Here is a 21,285-nt window from a genome sequence, read left to right as displayed (position 1 = left end):
ATGGGAACAACCTCGACATCGACATCGTCATATCTCTTATAATATTCGTTATTAATAATGATACTACAATAGATATACATAGGTTGCTGCAAGTGTGTATATTCCATAAAACACAAATACGAGAGGGTATCAACAATACCAAATGTTTCTGCAATAACCTGCGCACTATGAAAGTACTGTTATAATAAGACTGGCAGCTACTGAGAGGACGTTTCCATAAGTTCTGCTTAAAAATTTGTTTAGTGAAAATTACACCGCATATACTGAAAATAACTACTTATAGAGCCAGAATAACTCTTGAGAAAGCACAACTAGTATTACGTATAACATAAATACGACGTGCTTGCAGACGGGTCGAGCGGTGACGGCGAAATCAGCGGCGACGACCGCGCGCCCTCTCCGCCGCGCGCGCCCTCCGCGCCCCTCCCGCACGCCGCGCACCCGCCGCACGCCGCGCACGCCGCCGCCTCCGCCGCCACCGCCGCCGTCTTCGTGAGTACTCTGCTCAGCCTCTTACACTCAGTGGTCCTGTGTCCCAGGCCCCAGGGTCCTGATGCACCACGCAACTATGCACTCACTGACAGCATTCCTGTCATCAAGTTATTTACCAGATTGGAGTATGTTACAAAAATTTTTGTATGGGTACTACTGTCTGCAGTACAGTCGATTGGTAACTGATTACATGACTTGTTTTGGCTGAAAAGTGAAAATGCACCAGTTAAATCACTGAGTATGAAGATATAGTCTTAGGCAAGTTGAAATATATGAATGGTATCTTTAATTGTAATAATATGTTTTGATGTAAAACACTATCCTTATGGATAGCACCGCGAAATGGTTGTTCGTGTCTATAGACGATAGTCACAATTTTCCATCAAGTGCTCCGTCAACTTGTTTCCGATTCTATATAAACAATGTATATCGCCTGCTTTCAGACGGCAGCCGGTGCTGGCAGTGCGCTGGCACAACTCCAGCATTTGCTGCTAACTCCTCATGGCGCGCACTCGCTGCTGCTGCACACGCAGGTCAGTATACAATACAACGTTTCCGGGATAAAAGTCGTTAGGATGGTAATGTATAAAGCCTCAGGATTACTAATACACGACCAGCGCATTAAATGTAGTGTGTGCGATAGGTGCAGCAAGCCGTAGCCCAAGCGGCAGCGCAGCAGCTACAACAATTACAAGCGCGAGCCAATGCCGCACCTAACTCCTCTAGTGGTAAGTTGATTTAGTATTTGCAAAATAATAAAATATCTAAATCTAATTCGAAGTAAAGTGCAAGAATACAAATGACATGAGAGAGAACGTTCAATAAACTAGGTAATACCATATAGTCATAATACTTACTCACCATAAACCTAACATCATTTTCTTTGATGTTCATGATGTTTTTGATGTCTATAGGTGACACTTTCCATCAGGTGAGCTGTGGACCATTCTATGTTTTATATAAAAGCAATCTGTATAATATGTAATTTTGTGACTTATTATTAATGTCCAATAATAGAGATATTTTCCAAAAATCCTTCCCAAACATTATTGAAATTATAGTTACGACATAAGAGTATATAGTGATCCGTGGGTCCCTGGCAGACGGCAGGTCGCCGTCGCCGCGGCACACGCCGCCGGGCGCGGGCGCGTTCCTGACGCCGCACACGCCGGGCTCGGGCCGCGCGCGCTCGCCGCACCACGCGCACGCGCACCACCATGCGCACACACCGCTGCACGCGCACGCGCACAAGCCGCGCGCGCTCGAGCCCGCCGCCGACGACACTGCTGACCTCGAGGAGCTCGAGCACTTCGCGAAAACATTCAAGCAGCGGCGCATCAAGCTCGGTGAGACCCTGAACTCCGTTTCGATTATGTATCGTTGTTGAATTGTGACGTGGCATGATTTTCCCGGATCTTTGCTCCAGGTTTCACTCAGGGCGATGTCGGTCTCGCGATGGGCAAGCTGTACGGCAACGACTTCTCACAGACGACGATATCCAGGTTCGAAGCGCTCAACCTCAGCTTCAAAAATATGTGCAAACTCAAGCCTCTGCTGCAGAAGTGGCTCGAGGACGCGGACTCGTCGCTGTCGGGCGGCGGTGGCGGCGGCGCCGGAGGCACGGGGCTGGGCGCCGGACTCGCGGAAGCTGTCGGCCGGCGCCGCAAGAAGCGCACCTCCATCGAGTCGGGTGTGCGGGTCGCACTCGAAAAGGCGTTCCTGCACAACCCCAAACCGACCAGCGAAGAGATCGCCGCGCTTGCCGACGCGCTCTGCATGGAAAAAGAAGTCGTGCGCGTCTGGTTTTGCAATCGTCGGCAAAAGGTGAGCTCGTAACGATACTTGAACATCACACATTCGCTCTTCATCAGAGGGATACTTTGTATAAAAGTCAACTGCATACCTTCTCTGTACTACCTCTGCGTCACTCGTGTTTTTTCCGTCCAGTAATAGTGCTGCATATCTGTATTTAATTAATGGGTTATGGGCATGATATTATAGGATGGTATTTTGATGAAGGTTATTTTGATGATGATGAATAAGGTATTTTAACGTATTCCTCTGGTATGAAGAAAAATTTGATGTACAATAGGTATTCTATGGTGTTCATGGTTGTATTCATGAGTGTAGGTGACGGTTACTACTTTTCATTAGATAGGTCGTCAGCTCATTTGCTATTTCAAGATTCACAAAAAAAATTCTCGACAATAAAAACATTTAAAAATGTGTCAACTAATTACCTAGAACGTGAAACAGAACTTAACCGTGTGACTATTTACGCAGGAAAAGCGCATCAACCCGCCGGCGGGCGAGGGCGGCGTAGGCGCGGGCGGCGCGGGCGGGCTGCTGCCGCCGCTGGCGCCGCACGCGCACCAACACGGGCACGCGCTGCACGCGGCGGCGCTGCAGCCGTTGCAGCCGCTGCAGCCGCTGCAACCGCTGGCACTGCTGGCGCGCGCGCCGCCGCGCGACTGACGAGCGCGCGCGCCGCCGCCCCCCACACATATCGTCTCGTTGTAAATAGCGGCGCGCAGCCGTCCGCCGCCCGCCCCGCAATAATGACGCCGCGGCGTCGCGTGTACAGACTAGTAGATTAGAGTGTATATAGGTGTATATGCGAGGAGGCCGCTCGCCGGCTCCGTGTCTGTAAATTAGCAAGTAAGTTTATATAATTATGTGAATCTTTATTTATGTTCGATCGAGGACGGATGGTCGCGCGCCCCCGCCCCCGCCCCTCGCCCCCCTGAGGCCACCCCCATATCAGGGGGCGCGCGACGCGTATGTGACGTGAATGTGTAGAACACTATCTATATGTTACAATAAAACATGATAGACGACAATCTGAGTTTTATTTCTGTATCCACCCGTTATAGAAGTCGGTAGGTGTGACGTGTATATAATGAGAAATATTTGGCTTATGTTCAAAAATAAATTAAGTAAGTTGGTAAAGTTTTTAGTTTCATTTTATCCATAGTACAATTAAGTATATAGATACATATAAGTAATATTTAAGCGTGTGTATGTACAGAATGAAATAAATACTACGGTACTGATACGGTACTCATCAACTAATAGACATGCCTAGTTTCTTTTGGAAATACATACACATTATAGGTAGAAAACACCAACAGACACAAATGTTTGTGTTGTGAGATGATCAAATCAACGGTCATTAGATGTTGAGGCATATGTTAAACCACTCAAATTTTACCAGAGGGAGACTTTGTACAACGTCCCATTCGTGTTTCATTTGTGTTTGCAGATGTTGAGGCAGTGGCAACCCATGTTAAACCACTGGACCACATCAGGTGGGCCGTCAGCTTGTTTGTCATTCTCATAAAAAAAAAAAAAAAAAAAAAAAAAAAAAAAAAAAACAAACTTCATTCACTGGAAGTCATTCAACCAAATAGCACAATCACTAGGATTCAAAATTATAGACGTTTTTCCATTCATATTGCTTTATTACTCTCACTGGAGTAATACCCGTTTAAAGGAAGATGTTAATGATTTCCATACCACATTTCACACGTCGAATAAGCCCTATGGCTTAGGACGTGTGAAATGTGTTAGCCCCGATTCTTACGCGTCTTTTTCGGCTGTATAACTCATCAGATATAGTGCCAAAGTTTTGGAAGACTGCTCCTTGACTGACTGACTGATCTCTAAAAAGGGAGATCGCTCAGATCCAGCTCACTATAGGCCCATAGCTATCACTTCCTTATTCTCGAAAGTCACGAAATCTATCATTAACTGTCAACTGATCCGATACCTAGATAATCACCAGCTGATCTGCAAAAGATAATACGGCTTTTGACAGGGACGCTTGGCCGATGATCTTTTAGTTCAACACACCGATGGACATTGGCAATCAAGAATAAGGGAGAGGCCTTAGCTGTCAGTCTGGATATTGCGAAAACCTTTAATCGAGTGTGGCATAAATCTCTGTTTTCAAAACTACCTTCGTTTGGGTTGCCTGCAAGATTCTGCAGGTGAGTTGCCTGTTTTCTCAAGACACAGCATTAAGGTTGTAGTCGACGGATTTAAAACCTGTGACTGCTGGGGACACCAGCAAGCTCGTATACTATTCCCGACCTTGTTTCTTCTACATATCAATGATATGTTACAGATCGGTAATATTCATTGCTATGCGAATGACAATATAGGGATGCATTATATACTAGTTATGCAAACAAGTCGCGGACGTATACCGATGAGTGCCGTAATAAACTTGTCTGAAATTAAAACTGCACTCGATCAAGTTTCGATCTGGGGCAAACACAATCTTGTTCAATTCAATCCTAAGAAGACACAAGTCTACGCGTTCACCGCAAAAAAGACGCCGTTTTGTCATATCCCCTCGTTCTTAAAGCACTTCCCTTGATAATAAGTCGAGTCTAGAGATCCTTGGCGTTGATATATCCAGCGACATCTAGTTTTACGGTCATCTGGAGTAAAAGGTTAAGATGGCCTAAGTAAAAGGAAAGGGAGACGGTATTTTACGCTGGAACACCGCTTGAATTTGTATAAATCTCACACATGTCACACATGGAATACTGTTCTCACCTATAGGTAAGAGCGCAGTAGTACCAGTTCCTTCTGTTGGACAGCATTAAAAATCGGGCGGCTCAAATTTTTGATAATAATCACCATACTAACTGACTCGACCCACTGAAATTGCGTAGAGATGTTGCATCTCTGTGCATCTTTTGCCGAATTTATTGTGGGGAGTACTCCGAGAAATTGTTCGGATTGATAATTGCTGTTGATTTTCACCACCGTACAACCCTCTACAAACTAAAGTTCCATTCCAACCATCTGAATCAGTGGCGGTCCTCTATAACCACTCTTTAGAATCTTTGTTTTTTAATGGATGAAAACTAAATGGTAACCTCACCTGCGCTATCGTTATACGCTGGCGGGGCACCAATGATACATGATAGGTGAAGATGAAGGCAGGTCAGTTGGCCCATCGTGAAGAATTTGACAGAATTAACCACGATAGTTTCCAGGGGGAACCGCATGGAGGTCGATCTGACGGTAGATTGATAGCGATGGGGCTGTTATTACTCATTACTAACAATCCCTTTCCCCCCTACTCTTTCAAATCAACTTTTAGCAGCAGCACCACTTTTTTTAAAAATTATATATTGTTTTGGGTTCTATTGCGTTTATAAAGCCTATAATAGTCTTTCATATATGTCTTCCATGTATAGGCAGCGATTTTATTATATGTATTGATATATCACAAAATATTGATATACACAGAACACCTTCATATTAATTTTATAATAACTTATTGTAAGACTTATTTTGTTGTCCCACTTTTTGATATTGATACTGCGTCGATACAACGCAACGAGTATAGATATTTCGTAACCAAATTAAATAAATTTTTAAAAATATTATTTGAATTCAGAACGCGGAGCCCCATGTCTACGGGTACATTCTGAATAAAAGCACATTTGTCGACTGCAAAATATAATTATCAAGCCAGTTCCTAATTAATTAGAGACGTAATACCACAAAGACACAAACACGCGAGTTGAGAACAGTCTTTAAATAGTCACGTAAAATCTGTTTCATTTTCTATGAGTGAAATTATAAACCCCGCCTGCGCTACCGGTAAACACTGGCGAGCCATCAGTGAGAGGTAATAGGTGAGGATGAAAGCAGGTCACTTGGCACATCGTGACGAATTCAACAATATATAACTACGATGGTATCCATGGGAAACCATATGGACGATCTGATAAGCTATATTACTAGTTTACTATTAAGCTTTTAAGCTTTATACAGTCCTTTTCCCCCCAAATTAATCTGTTGTCCTTGTTTCAAGTCATTGTCGTGCCCGTAGGAAATAATGAAGTTTAAAAACTGAAACTGTTCGTTATCTAAGTAACACAACGTAGAATTGACACAATGAAACAACATAATCCATTAACGCCAGTATAAAAGTTAGTAACATGACAGTAACCTGCATCGGTTACTGTTATATTATATTACTGTTTAATTTAATTTGATTAACATTATTTTTAAATCTATGCACCGCTATTTACTCTCTCTATTTAGCATAACTGTTGACTGGTAGAGAATGACATCAGGCATTAAGTCCGCCCTGAAGACATATTTTAATATGTGTGCTAAAAGTATAAATAAATACTGTTCTCTTCTAATTTGATTTTAGAATAATAATGTAATTAAAATTTTTGCTTTCAAATACACGCGATGTAACTACATCTAAAGGTCGAATATTGCAGCAGTTGCATGTTTAACTATCAAACGAGTTATCAAACGGCCCACTTCTGTCTAATATTTTGTTTATCATCACCATATCAGCCTTTAACTGTCCACTGCTTAACATAACCTTCCCCCTTGGGGGGGGGGGGGGGGGGTTGTCAGTAGTTGCCATACTTGACAGATGGATTGGCAATCGTAATTAGGCTTTGGAGATATTTTAAGAGGGACGCTGCTGCCCATCCCTCGCCCTCCTTTAGTCGCCTCTTACGACATCCATGGAAAACTGGATGACCTACTCTACGCCGGGACCACAAGTTTTTTTTATAGATTTATAAAAAAAAAAAACATTTGAAACATACATTTATATTAATATTACAAGAAAAAAGATTAGATCGTTAAATTACAATAATCTAAGATATGAAAAAATTGTCTAGTAAAGCTAATATAAAATACTAGCGATCCGATTTAGCTTCGCACAGGAAGACAACATTTCTGAAAATAATATATAGCTTATACTACTCGCTGATAATGTAGCATTTTGAAGTTAAAGAATTTTACAAATCGATTGAGCAGTTTTTGAACCAACAATGAACCCTTTATAATATTAGTAGACTACTTTATCTTTCTATATATCTACGCGTACGACGTTAGGGCGTCTCTAGTACCTAATAAAACGCCATCTGTAAGCAGCAAGACGAAGTAGCAAGCTACTAATTACTAGACTTTAAAATGGCACAGACTAGCAGATAGCGTAGCAAATATAATTCAGCGTGCTGCTCTCGTGAAATCTGAATTTGTGGCGCCGTAGAGCTGCGCGCTAACGACATCTAGCTAGCGTGGCTGTAATGACGAATCACGTGTCACGTACCTATCTATACACGTAATGACATTTTGATACATATATATATATATATAAATAAATTAATAACATTGCTAAAAACTTATGCTCCTCATAAAAAAACAGAGACTTTAATTATATATTTTTTTTTTTTTTTTATAGAACTAACACGAAAGTTAACTCTTTTCTTAATTACAAAAAGATCATTTGAATTGAGAACTTCCACCATTTTAAAATAATTTAATAAATAATAATAATTATTATAATTATTTATTTGCCGTGTTAACCCGGCTTGCAATGGGTCACCTCTTACTTTCCCGTGGGTGTCAGAGGTGACTAAGGGAACCTAATGGTCGAGGGATAGGCAGCAGCGTTTCTTTTAAAATATCATCAAAAGCCTAACTGCGGTTTCCAACCCTTCTGCTAAACGAGACAACTACTGGCAAAACCCCCTTACGGGAAGGTCTATTACCAGCAGCGGACAGTGAACGTTTGATATGATGATGACGATGACGATGATAATTAGTTATTGAATCCAGTGAGCGAGTCACACGAAGACAGCAGTTTATAATATATTCCTTCCATCTCATCAGATGGAAGGAATATAGTGGAATTCTTTTTTTTTTTTATACAACTTAGAATGGCAAACAAGCTAACGGTCCACCTGATGGAAAGTGGTAACCGTCGCCTATAGACATGAGCAGTAACATGGACATAACACAGTATACTGTTTCGCCCATGATATCCCCCGTGCGTTGCCATTCCTGAGGACTCAGGTGTTATTCCTCTGTACCCTGTAAATTCACGCCATATAACTGCCCTTCAAACCAAAACACAGCCATGAAAACACAACTGCTTCACGGTAGAAATATGAATGGGACACAGGTACCCAAGCAATCGACTTTTATACAAAGTCTCCCTCTAGTAGAGTCTCCTTCCCTTAGTAGTAAGAAATTGCAACGTTATATCATACCCGTACCTCATCTGCGTGAGCGAAAATGAAAGATGATAGGTGAGGAGAAAGTCAGGCCCTTTGGCTCATAGAGACGAATACTCGTACACTAGGACAAACAAACAACGACGGTTTTCAGGGTGAACAGTGCGATAGTCGGTTTGACACGCCATTGTGAGCAATTGGGCTGCCGGTTTCGGTTGTTGACAATTCCTTCCTCCATCCTCACCGGTCATCTTCACTATATCAGCCAGTATTTTTATGTATATTTGAATTTAGTGGTACATTGCAAAATCTTACAACTCGCTCCACGTAGCAGATTTTTTTTTTTTTTTTTTTTTTTATACTACTTAGAATGGCAAACAAGCTGACGGCCCACCTGATGGAAAGTAGTAACCGTCATAGACATTACCATGGACATAATAGAGTATACTATATACCCCCCATGCGTTGCCATTCCTGAGGACTATTTATTCCTCTGTACCCAGTAAATTCACGCCATATCCCATCCTTCATTATGCAAACACAACTGCTTCACGGTTGAAACACGAATGGGACAGAGGTACCCAAGCAATCGACTTTTGTAAAAGTCTCCCTCTGGTATTCTATACCTATACCTATGGTCTATACCTATGGTCTGGATTCTATACCTATTTATACGCACACGCAATGCATTCACGCGTAGCCATTCCTGAGGACTAAAGTGTTGTTTTTGGTACCCTGTAATTGATAGTTTGTCTCATAAATAATTTTGGTTGTAAGATGTTATTGCTACATCAAATCTGGTTTTCTTTAATGGGTGATAATGGTAACCCCGCCCGCGCTATCGGTATACACCGGCGGGGCACCAGTGAGAGGTGATAGGTGACGATAAACCAAGTCCGTTAGCCCATCGTGACGAATTGCACTCGAATTAACCACTATGGTTTCCAGGGGGAACCGCGTGGAAGTCGACCTAGTAGGGTATATTGCTGGCAATAGATCAGTTAGACCCCATTACTAACAATCCCTTTCCCCCCAATCGAATCTGGTTTTCACGTTCAACCACAGAGTAAACAACACGTAATATTATTTAGTGCATACATTTTCATGAGTGCCGTGACCTCAGGAGTCAATCACAGCGCGGCGCGCGCGGTTCATCGGCACGAGTGGATAGCGGAGAGCGGAGAGCGGAGAGCGGCGAGTTCGTGACCCGCGCATTGTTTGACTTGCACATTAACATACCTGCGTACGAATACGTACAACGCTGCGCAAACGCAACCAATTCGTATTAGCAGCAATTACAGTTACATTACACCAGCAGCTGTACATCTAGGCACCATTCTTAATATGCTTACTCATAAATACATGATAAAATAGCTGCGCGACTTAAAACTATTTGTGACTCAATACCTACTCAACAGCGCAAATGTCCTTTGCCGCGTCACGGCCTTGTTGTGTATGTATGTTAACTAGTATTTATTCTTAAAATAAATATAATATTACTGGTGTTAATGCGCAGTGGATGCTTCCCAAAGAGGGTTGACGTCAGGCAGGCGGCCGGTCGTAAAACTAAAAACCAAATCTTTTTGTAATATGAATAAAATCATATTACGTCGACCCCAAATGATTGGGATAAGGGTAGGAAGATGATGAATGCGCAGTGGATGGTGTGAGCGACGCGGGCACCCACCACCACTGTCACTAGCACCTCGCCAGCGAGCGGCTCCACCAAGCGAAGTGGAGCGAGTAGCTCGTGTTGCCTACATCTACACTTTTTATAGAGAAGCAAACGAGTATGCAGCCCATTTGATAGTATTGGTAAATGCCTACCATCATCCAAAAGCACCCAAATAACATCGCACAGGTATTGTAGGCATTGCAGATGTGTCGCCAGTCTTTGAAGAAATAATGTGCTCTTTTCTTGAAAGTTACGATGTTGTATCCACAAAAACATAAATAATTAGACGCCAAAATAAAATTTTCTTGAATTTTGTCCGTCTGTATGTTTGTTTAGTTATCGTACAAAAACTACTACACCAAACAGTAAAAGGTAACTTACTTTTAAAATCCACGCAAACGAGTTACGAGCAAAAGCTATTATACTATAATACAAATCAAGTCTAATAGGAGGAGTTGGTAATCTAGCTAGCTGGTGTTCCAGACCAGTGGTGAAAACAATATTCTATGTGTGTATAAAAAGGAAATAGTCACACTGCTAGAGAGCCGGTAGAGATCGGCCGCTTTTTCTATTACTAATAATCACCCCCTCCCCCCCCCCCCCTCGACCGTACAGGCGAATAGAGAACCACTTCGTTTATGAGTCGCTTAATAAATACAAGCCTATTGTGAATTTGTGGTCTCTTTAAATCTGCTATAAATTAGCGGAGCTATTTATTTATGTGGCGAAGATTTTGAAGGTCCGTATTCCCGTTTGCGTTCCCAGGCTGTGCTCGATCGTACACAACACACTCAAAAGACTACCTCTCACGTGAGGTGTATTTCTGACTAAGTAAATAATATTAATTCGTTGTATTACATTATACCTATTTACTTACAATATTTGTACCTATAACCAAATAGATAACATCATTTGATCTCGTGTTAATGTGTGTGTATGTCCTTAAACTGGATCTTAGATCCCGGTGCATAGTGATAATGATAAAATATGAATGTGCGAATCATCCGGTGCGCTTCTCTTTAATTGGCCGCGTGATACCAGTCGGCGTGTTATCAGTTTACGATTAGATATCGTCGCGAGCGCACGCTGCAGCGCCAGCGCCGCCGCACGCCGCACGCCGCACGCCGCGCACTCGACCAGCCGCCCCGCGCCGCCGCCGCCGGCCGCAGTCACACCCAGCGACATGAGGACCAAGGACCGACTTGCAGCACTCAAGAAAGTAAGTGACGCTCCAGCGCTGCACCGACTCGACATGCGCCGCGCCCTCCCGCACCGGTTGTATAATAAGAGATAACATCGGCTCCATGTTATTATAGTGCCTTATCTACACACGATTTCAAATCAACAATTTGATGTGCATGTTATTAAAATATTATTTTATAAAAAAAGACTTGTTAAAATAAAAAAAGCAACAGGTCAATATTGATACAGAGTATCAGACAATATTGACAAAAAATGTACAGTGGAGAAAGGTGCCAGTGAACAAAATCAAGTTGACTTGTACTCTAAATTAGTTCTTCCCTTTTTTTAAGTCAAATATATAGCATCCATTATAGTAACTTAGTTTTACTTTCAGTGTAACTTTGAAACTAACTATACTATACGTATCAATCAGTACCGAAGTGACTGTATGTAAAGTGCAATACTTGCAGACTTCCTGCACCAAAATAAATAATCATTAATGATCTTATTTTGCTATACTAAAATTGTGTAGTGTAATTATTTTTTTTTTATACAGAATTTCATTACATTAGCTTATATAGTTAATCATAGACCGCAACTCGGTGCTAACTATAAATAAAAATGTAAAATAAGGAAATGAACTATTTCTGTGCTCATAACATTGATAAAAAAAAAAATGCAAACTAGATAATATCGCGTGTCTGTCTGTTTAATCAAGTGTAAGCAGCGTGACGGACGTTGCGCCGATGGAAATGTATTGCACTGTAGACAAGTAGTTGGTGTCAAGTATGTACCTACCAGTGTATGAGCGATGTAAACAGGCGGCGGGACGTTGTGTGTGCAGGCGAGCGCGGCGCACGGCGTCCAGCCCGATGGGGACAGCGCGCTGCAGCTCGAGCCTTCCCAGCACCAGCGGGACATCAACGACATATTAGAAGAAGTACGTATGCCACCACCACATACGCTCGCTAGCTACACGCCGTTGCTACAACTAGCTCAGCAGATTCAGGGGGGAAGTCCCATGACTAGCAATACACCCTGTCAGGTTAACCTCCTTTCATATGGTCCCACTGGAAACCACCGTGCTGAATTCCAGGTGTATTTATCACGATGGACTAATTGACCTGCCTTTTCATTCTCACCTATCATCCCTTACTTGTACCCCGCCAGCGTATACCTTTAGCACAAGCAGGGTTCTATTCCATTAACATCCATTAAAAAAAAACTAGGACAGCACACTACACTGGCTGCGAACAGACATGTATACGATACATGTAAATTAGCTGCCAGTTACTGTAACTGTCACTCTATTTCACATGGACATCAATCATAATTTCTTGCTAATGAAGTGTTCACCGTGTTAATGAACATTATTAACAAAACTATTTGCAAGGAGAGTCGGCGTCCCGGCGAGCGCGGGCTGCCCACCGCGCCCGCGTTAAACGCTCATTACAATGTGCTAAACGACTCGGCAAAATCTAACAGTATTGAGACGATTTCAGGAACTTGCACCCGAATGATTCCGCTCTATGACTAATGCGAGATAGTGGGTTATTAACTTTCTTCACTACTTATTTCTACTCTTAGTTTATACATTCATAATATATATAATAGTTAGCAAAATGTTCGTGATTAATTATTAGCCGCGAACAGTATGGCAGTATGTCGCGTGACGTGCCGCGTGTAAACAAACATGATCCTAGAGAGGATGAGCTCACGCCGCCAGTTAGGAGTAATAAGGAGGCGCACTTGTAGCCGCTCGGCGGCGCACTGCGACCGGCTGACCTACTGCGCCGCCACACCGGGCACCCACCGCGTGCTCTGTTGTTTGTCTACGCGACACAGCTATTCATCATAACAGTATATCTGCATAAATGCTTATGTACACAACGAGCCATTAGTCATTGAGCTCATAACAATTAATCGGTCCTTGTAATAAATTCGCGCAAAACAATTGCAGGTAGGCCGCGTGCGCGACTGGATTCGCGAGCTGACCGCCAACACACTGGTGCTGCGACACCTGCACGCGGACCCCACCTTCCACACCAACAAACGTACGTACACCACTGCTCGCTGGATACTTGCCCGCTATACCCGTATACAGCCTGCACCAGGTCGCGCCGACCACAATCCTTACCCTATACCATACATAATTATTTATTACTCCAGTCCCTAACAATCCGCCTGATTGAAGACAAAAACTTTGTAACTTCTTTGCGTTCATTATCAGTTTGATATTTTAAAATGTTTCCTTGTTTTAAATATATATTTTATCCTCTTTGTGGCATTTTAGTTCGTATTCTCATTATATCCGTCGTCAGCTCTGACATATTTATGCCAATTATGTTGTAATTGCCAGTACGTTTAATTATTACAACTAATTAAAATAATCAACATTAGCAATCATTTCCTTTTACATGAAGGTTTCTTTTTTTTTTTTTTTTTTTTTTTTTTTTTTTTTTTTTTTTTTTTTTTTTTTTTTTTTTTTTTTTTTTTTTTTTCACAAAGACTACGTTTGTATTGCTAATTGTGTGATAATTATAAAATAAATATAATTAAAAGCAAATCAATAAATACAATTAATATGTTCAGTCCAGCATCAATTGCAATCGAACATGATTCTAAAATTCATGCACTGTTAGCACGTGGAACAGAGTCAGCTCATAGAAGACAGGAGGCCAAATATTACGAGTAATATAGAGCGCATCGTATCTCCGTTGCCCGCCTATTACTAATGCCTGAGATCTGCGGGAATGACTACAAGTCCACAGGATTCGACTGTAATTTTATACACGTACATATATGTACTTTACGGGACAAGTTAATATATTTTAAAGTTTATTTTATATCGCATTTGTCTGCTCCCGTACTGATTCTATACTATTTCTTCCAAGATTGATAGGTTTGTGTTCTTTACCGAAAAGTTGAATAGTTTCGTTGCATTTTTAATGAAATTACACAAATATCACCTTGTATAGTTTATATGATTTTTATCGTGATTTCCTTTCAGTTCTTCAGGACCGATTAGATTCTGTGATCACGTCATCGAACGCGATCGGGCTGAAGATATGCGGCGCGCTGGTGCAGCTGGAGGGGCGCACCCGCGAGCCCAGCACCGCCACCAGCAACCACGTGCGCGCGCGCATCCTGCGCCTGCAGTACGCGGTCACGCGCCGCCTCTACGCGGACGCGCTCGCCGACCACCAGCGCTTCCTCGAAGTCATGCACGACCACCAGTTGCATCTGCTGCAGGAACAGATCAAACTTAGTGAGCTAACATATCATCTTACCTTACATGTCCGTCGCCAAGTTTTTATCAATAGAGGCGGATACAACGTAGCGTCAAAGTGCTCTATCCTTACATCTATTAGGTACTTCATCCACTTCCGTAACTCATCTCCGCTCTACCTACACATTACACACCCACTTTCCATTCCCCTGAGACGCTACACGTATTTGACTGTACATATACATCACTGTGTACGAGTATGACCTGTTTATTAATGCCTTGCTTTTGTCAAAATAGCCAAAGACATCGTTTAACATCGGACGCGATCCCGAGCGAAGTGTATACCGATTGCATGTCCAGTATTAAGGTCCTAACAAAGGAGAGCACTTGCCGGCCGCGGTCTCTAACATCCGACCACTTCCTTTAGATGTCAATGAACTCTGTTCTCAATTCGCTCGAGAAGTGGTAGATATGGGCAGTAAACGGTGCTTGTTGAGATAGGATAACAACAAAGACGCCTACTCTCTTCAACGCGAATACTGTTCATTTTAACTGAACGCTTATTCAGACAAAGAAAGATAGCTATTTTATCAGTACGTTACACATTATTGTCTTATGTACATATAAAGACAATAATGTGTAACGTAGTGACATAATAATTGTGACGGACACAATACAAAAGGCAGAGAACTTCGATAGTCGTTCCCTCCTTCCTTTTTGGATCTATCACTTTAGTATTTTAAAGGCGGAAAACTTAGATTAAAGGATGCTTTGTCCAAAACATAGGATTTAATATCGCACCGCACAGTTTCGAGATGAGTTCACCCACGAGGCCCACGCCTCGCCGTGTACACATGTACAGGTACACATTAGATAAACATAGATAAGGCATTGATAAGAAACGTAGCTTCTACACTACAGTCACAAATAATCAATTAAACGTACCACCACTACTAGGTAATAATATCAATTATACAATAATAACTCAATGTGTCTGTGTGTGTAGTAAGTAGCCACAGTTGTGTGCTGTTGAAGCAAATGGGTATAAAAACCAGTTGAGGAGATTTTTTTTTTCTTTTGTTTTGCAAATGTGCATAAATATTGCTTATCAGGTGAACGAGCGTTTAACGACGTTGCATTTCCATTACACGAATGATAGAATTTGAGTAAATAATAAAATATCGGTTAACTGAATCTCAATAATGTATCATTATCATGTGCTAGCTGTTGCATCCGGCTTCATGCGTATTTATAAGTAAAGGATAAATGATTGTACAGATGTCTGTAATTATTTTTTTTTTTTATTTTTTTTTTCATAATTATAGTAAAAAGCGTAAAATTTCATTCTGGTTGCAAAAGCAGACACGAATAAGACAGAGGTCTTATTCGTGTTGCAACCCTGAAGCAGTTATGTTTATGACTGTGTTCCGGTTTGTAAGGTGGGATATGGCAGTGAATTTACAGGGTACAGAGGAATAACACCGGAGTCCTCAGGAATGGCAAAGTATGGGGGGTATCATGGGCGAAACAGTACTTTTCATGTCTATAGGCGATGTCGAGACGTATTTAGTAATTGGCATTTCATTATTTACAACTAGAAGTATGTGTATGAAGAGTTTTAGCGAATATGTCCATAGAAACATGTGAACTCTACAAAATAAAAATTAAAAAATTGTCACCTTCTTCAACCAACTTCGAAAGATCGTAAAGTCGTATTTTTTTTTTTTTTTTTTTTTTAATACTAATATTCATCCGATTACTCCCTTTTGAAGTTTAATTTCTAGAAACAACGAAAGACGTATTTATTTTTGTCGATTTGCCTTAATCTTAAATTTCATTCTTCCTGGTTCAAAAATGACGGACTCCTGGTATAAACTGTTAATCTCTGTTTTATCCTCTTAGGGGCAGATTTTATCCTGAAATGCAAATTTATTCCTTACCATAAGCTTGTAAATAAAATACCATTTTTCTAACTTTATAAATGACTGGTCTCTATATAACATTGATCCCTTATGTTACCCCTTTTAGGGGTGAAATTTCCAGAAATCCCTCGTTAGTGGACGTTTCCATCATAAAATGCATCAATAAATTTCAAGGTTTTTTTTTTTTTTTTTTCTTAATATCTGTGGTTTGGGCTGTGTGTTGATGAATCAGTCAGGACAAATGATTTTATGTATAGATTATAAGATTTTACCATCTAAATGTGGAGATTCATTCATATCATTGTGTTGTTTTTATTTGATATGATTTGCAGCAAACCTCTCGATATCGGATGACGAGTGCCAGGCGCTGCTGGACACGAAGAACCTCTCGCTGTTTGTAGACAACGTAAGTTCTGTTAATGGCATCCAATAACCTTGTAATGACTCACACGGTCATTCGTTGTTTACATTCGTTTGTTTCTTTTTTTTTTTTTTAATGAAATGGCAGTAACTGCCTCTAGATATTAGTATATGTGGTGGTGTTTGTTTAAGTGGTACACGCGAGTGCAGGTGTCCAGGTGTCCAGGTGTCCAGGTGTCCAGGTGTCAGTGATTGTGTACAGTGTGCGTGGTGTGGTGCAGGTGCGGGCGGACACGCTGGCGGCGCGGCGCGCGCTGCGCGCGGTGGAGGCGCGCCACGAGCAGCTGGCGCGCATCGAGGGCTCCGTGCGGGACGTGCGCGACCTGTTCCTCAGGCTGTCGCACCTCGTCGCCGACCAGGTAGCCCGCCACCGCCACCACCACCACCACCACAATCCTTCCATCTCTAGCGCGCTAGATCAATAGATCAATCAAATATTTACAAAAACTTTACAATTAATATGAAAAGCACGGTAGGTCTCTACAAGTACAATGTTTGCCTCAAAAGTAGGCGTGCAAATTTTATGTACAACTAAAATTAAAGATATTTAAAAAGTAATTTATATAAAGAATATGCAAATTTAACATTAATTATTTTAAATTCATTTTTTTTTTTTTTTTTTTTTTTTTTTTTTTTTTTTTTTTTTTTTTTTTTTTTTTTTTGAGATGATGGTAACCCCGCCCGTGCTAAGCCCGTAAGCCGGCGGGGCACCAGTAATAGATGATAGTTGAGAATGAAAGCATCTCAATTAGTCCATCGTGAAAAATCCACAAGAATTAATCACAATGGTTTCCAGGGGGAACCGCGTGGACGTCGACCTGATAAGGCATATTGCTAGTAATGGAGCTGATAAATCTCCATTTCTACTAAAATTCCCTTTCTCCTCATATAGTGAGCGTGAGAGGTGGTAAGAAGCGTGTCACCGCATAGCATGCTTGCAGCGATGCAACTCCCCAGGTGCGCACGTTTGACTGCACCGTTAATATGCATGTAGTCATTACGTTATTTACAATAACAGGCATATTAACGTTTATTTCAGCAAGAGCAGATCGACAACGTGCAACACTTCGCGCTGCAGGCGACCGACTACGTGGAGAGCGGCGAGCAGAACCTCATGCAGGGCGTAGTGAAGCTGAAGCAGGCCCGAGAGGTGCCGTCTGCACATTACACATTACACATTCATCATGTTGTACTTCTACTGTGCTACGTTGTACTACACTTTAAAACAATTTAATGCACTCGCTTCACATTATAACACCACAACGGGGTACATTCTATGGCGCCATTTCTCTAAACCAATATGAGGAAGTAGGAACTGATTGTAAAGTAAGAGCTAATTATGTAATGTATTTAAATCAAAGTTATTATAATTTTAGTTTACGGTGATCCATAAAATTGTAATTTTGAGAAATAAAAAAAAACTATCAGATTAATAGATAGGTTGAGAGAAATAGCGCCTTAGAAGTGGCCCCCATACCTGGAGTTCGCCTAGTAACACAGTCCTTTATAGACAACTAAATACTATATCAACCAAAGGGACACTTTATAAAAAGTTGTTTGCTTGGGCATTTGCTTGCATTCATGTTCCTACCGTGAAGAAGCTGTGTTTCTGTTTGAAGCGTAGGTAATGGCAATGAAATTACAGGGTTATAACACCTTAATTCTCAGGAATGGCAACGCGCGTTTTTTTTTTTTTTTCGTCATTGGGGAATAACAAAAACAAAATTAAATATTTAAAATAAATGCTCAAATTGTTTTCCTCCCACTCTTATCCATGCCCTGCATCTTCGGATAGAGCTCTTCTGAGCAGTCTTGTATACCGTCGCTCGTTTATTTGACACGACTGCGTAATTTGTCCAAAGACTGTATAGGCTTACGGTACACTTCCTCTTGGAGGCAGCCCCAGTAAAAAAACAAAATCCAATGGATTTAAATCCGATGAACGCGGAGGTCACAGAATTGGCCCTAGGCGCCCAATCCATCTTTTTGGATACCATCTATTTAAATATGCACGAACCGGTACAGTATTTTGCAGCCAATACGATTCCTTACGCTCCTCGGAAACGTCTTCTAATAAATTGGGAAGATCATTTTGAAGAAACTCCAAATAGCTTTGCCCTATTAAATTCCCCGGCAATTCAGGGCAAAGCTGTTTTATATTTTATTTTACTTTTCTTTAAAATAAAGATATCAATGGTTTGTTATACTTTTGTTTTTTTTTTTTTTTTTTTTTTTTTTTTTTTTTAATTATAATTTTTACAATTGTTTTTATTTTGTTTCAGAAAAAGACGCAACTAATAATATTCTTAGTAGTTGGATTTTTACTTATATTAATAATATTAATCCTGACGTGATAATAAAGTTCCCCCGTGATCGTTGTCTCTAACCACATACTTGAACTATACCGTGGTGTTGTGTGCGATTTGGTGACACGTCGCGTGCGCCGGTGTCAGCGCGTCTCGGCGGACACACTGCGGCCGGCGCGTGGCCTTCCCGACACTACTTAGTCAATGGACGTTGATTTATTTATTTATTATTATTGTTACACTACTAGTCATTTTTTAAATTTAATATCATTGTGTAAAGTGAATAAAGAAAATAATTATAAATTTTGTAACAATATGAATTTTATTCAACTCCACCACTAGCACTGAAATTCAAAAATAATTCAAAAATAATTACCACTTTAAATTATATAGTACATAGTATACGAACAGCTGTATTCTGCAATCATCATCATTTTCCTACCCTTATCCCAATTATTATTTGTGGTCGGCGTAATGTTTTTTTTTTTTTTTTTTTTTTTTTTTTTTTTTTTTTTTTTTTTTTTTTTTTTTTTTTTTTTTTATCCATATTACAAAAAGATTTGTATTCTGCAATCAAAAGGTCCTTAAATGATTTTTTTTTTTTTTTTTTTTTTTTTTTTTTTTTTTTTAGTATGGTTTCTTAAGGGGGCGATTCATCGTATCAAATTTAGTGCTTGTAATGATAGTGATCAACATCATCTCACAGAGGCTATTGATAATGGTCATTATGGTCATCAAGTCGACGTTATGTACTCGTTCACGGACTACAGTAAATGTTTTAATCGACCTGATCATCGTTTACTTGTAGACTAACTTCGATTGCATTAGAGGCAACCTCCTACGATGACTGACTTCATATATCCAAAATCGATCTCAGGCTATCTTGGGTATGCACTTAGACGGCCGCAGACTTACCTGGCAAAGCATATACGAGTATGGACTAAACGCAAACATCTAGACATCAAAATCCATCGCTTGTACTGACCGATAGAATGACACTCCCGACTGACATGTGAATGCAAAATGATCATATACAAAACTATCATTAAATTTATGTGGACATATGGCATATAGCTTTGAGGCTCAGCTAGTAACAGCAATTTTAAAATATTGGAATGGTTCCAAAGTAAGACAAAAAGATAAGACATACTCAATATACTACAATATACAAATAATAAACTTCAAACTGAAAACGGTAAAACAGAAAAATAGAGATATTTCGTAAAAAAAAAATAATATATCAATTCAGATTGAAAAGGTATAGGAATGAATTGGCCGCTCAATTACAAAGATTGGGAAGCATTAGTTTCTCTCGATTAAAAGACACAGCATCCAAGAACTGGTAGAAAGATTTACAGACAGAGACTGCAGAGACTGAGAGCAAGAGATTCAAACGTGACATCCAACCAGCATATTGGATTATCGTTCTATGGATGTTGATGTGTGGCACATGTTGATGGTATGGCTGCGTTTTGATGATGTTGAACAAGCGTTAAAAATAAGCAGTCCAAGTAGCCTGCACAGTGGCTAATGGACAGGAAGATAACACACAATACAATCAACAACACAATATAAAGAATGAGTTAAAGAATAATGATACAGTGAAAGCGAAGATGAAATAAGTTTTCATCTTCGCTTTCACTGTATCATTCTTATAAGCGCGATGTTAATTTTATAAGGCGGTGAGTGATCGAGCGGCACAAGACGGTAAAATTTCGTCTGTCATGAGGCCAGGGGGGAAGCGCTTACGTAGTAGCCTCGTCACGGCGACTAAAAACCGGTTTTGTGTAGAGCTCCAATGCACAACCCGCGGTATCTTATCTTATATTCGCATATGGGGTCATTTGAACCGTTGCACATCGTTCTACTAGGATCTTTTGTATATCATAGATCCTATATGTTACTTTAACGATATCCCGCGGTTGAAGACATCTGTAGTCCCTTGGCTCTCGATAAGCCATTCCTAGTGGACTCATATGCATACTTGCCAATAAATCGCAGTTGCATATCAAATGTTCCCTGGATTCCGATTTTTCACGGCACAGTC

General features: G+C 40.8%; 2 protein-coding genes across 5 annotated transcripts in view; both read left to right on the top strand.

Moving 5' to 3' along the window:
• Window positions 1–3,332, top strand: part of LOC113512566 (POU domain protein 2-like) — a 239,388-nt gene extending 236,056 nt beyond the window's left edge. For 2 of the 3 annotated variants that reach the window (XM_052899165.1, XM_052899163.1), the window contains 6 exons: window positions 350–492; window positions 936–1,025; window positions 1,136–1,220; window positions 1,575–1,838; window positions 1,919–2,316; window positions 2,776–3,332. In XM_052899165.1, the coding sequence (XP_052755125.1) occupies window positions 350–492; window positions 936–1,025; window positions 1,136–1,220; window positions 1,575–1,838; window positions 1,919–2,316; window positions 2,776–2,967 (1,172 nt within the window). In that variant the 3' untranslated portion in view covers window positions 2,968–3,332. The remainder of the gene's footprint in view (window positions 1–349; window positions 493–935; window positions 1,026–1,135; window positions 1,221–1,574; window positions 1,839–1,918; window positions 2,317–2,775) is intronic. The other variant, XM_052899164.1, reaches the window with a different exon arrangement.
• Window positions 3,333–11,155: 7,823 nt separating this feature from the next.
• Window positions 11,156–19,552, top strand: LOC113514126 (syntaxin-2-like). Of its 2 annotated transcripts, none has more exons than XM_052899167.1 (8): window positions 11,156–11,398; window positions 12,206–12,301; window positions 13,322–13,415; window positions 14,372–14,629; window positions 16,845–16,918; window positions 17,154–17,291; window positions 17,972–18,082; window positions 19,215–19,552. In XM_052899167.1, exons 1-8 carry the CDS (start codon window positions 11,171–11,173, stop codon window positions 19,284–19,286), a joined length of 1,071 nt encoding a protein of 356 aa, XP_052755127.1. In that variant the 5' UTR covers window positions 11,156–11,170; the 3' UTR covers window positions 19,287–19,552. The 2 variants fall into 2 exon arrangements, with proteins under 2 accessions (XP_052755127.1, XP_052755126.1); XM_052899166.1 differs by having other exon boundaries at window positions 17,135–17,291.
• The last annotated feature ends 1,733 nt before the right edge of the window (window positions 19,553–21,285 follow it).

Source organism: Galleria mellonella, unplaced genomic scaffold, assembly GCF_026898425.1.
Source record: "Galleria mellonella isolate WM207_F2 unplaced genomic scaffold, CSIRO_AGI_GalMel_v1 utg56, whole genome shotgun sequence".
NCBI classification, from domain to species: domain Eukaryota; kingdom Metazoa; phylum Arthropoda; class Insecta; order Lepidoptera; family Pyralidae; genus Galleria; species Galleria mellonella.
Note: the sequence above shows the minus strand (reverse complement) of the source record. Positions and strands in the feature narration are given on the sequence as shown.

What these genes read in the sequence shown, in the direction of transcription:
- LOC113514126 (XM_052899166.1), top strand. Translation starts at nt 11,171, where the DNA reads ATGTGCGAATCATCCGGTGCGCTTCTCTTTAATTGGCCGCGTGATACC. An exon ending in GACTTGCAGCACTCAAGAAA is followed by an intron (nt 11,399 to 12,205) that starts GTAAGTGACGCT and finishes TTGTGTGTGCAG; the next exon opens with GCGAGCGCGGCGCACGGCGT. An exon ending in CACCTTCCACACCAACAAAC is followed by an intron (nt 13,416 to 14,371) that starts GTACGTACACCA and finishes ATTTCCTTTCAG; the next exon opens with TTCTTCAGGACCGATTAGAT.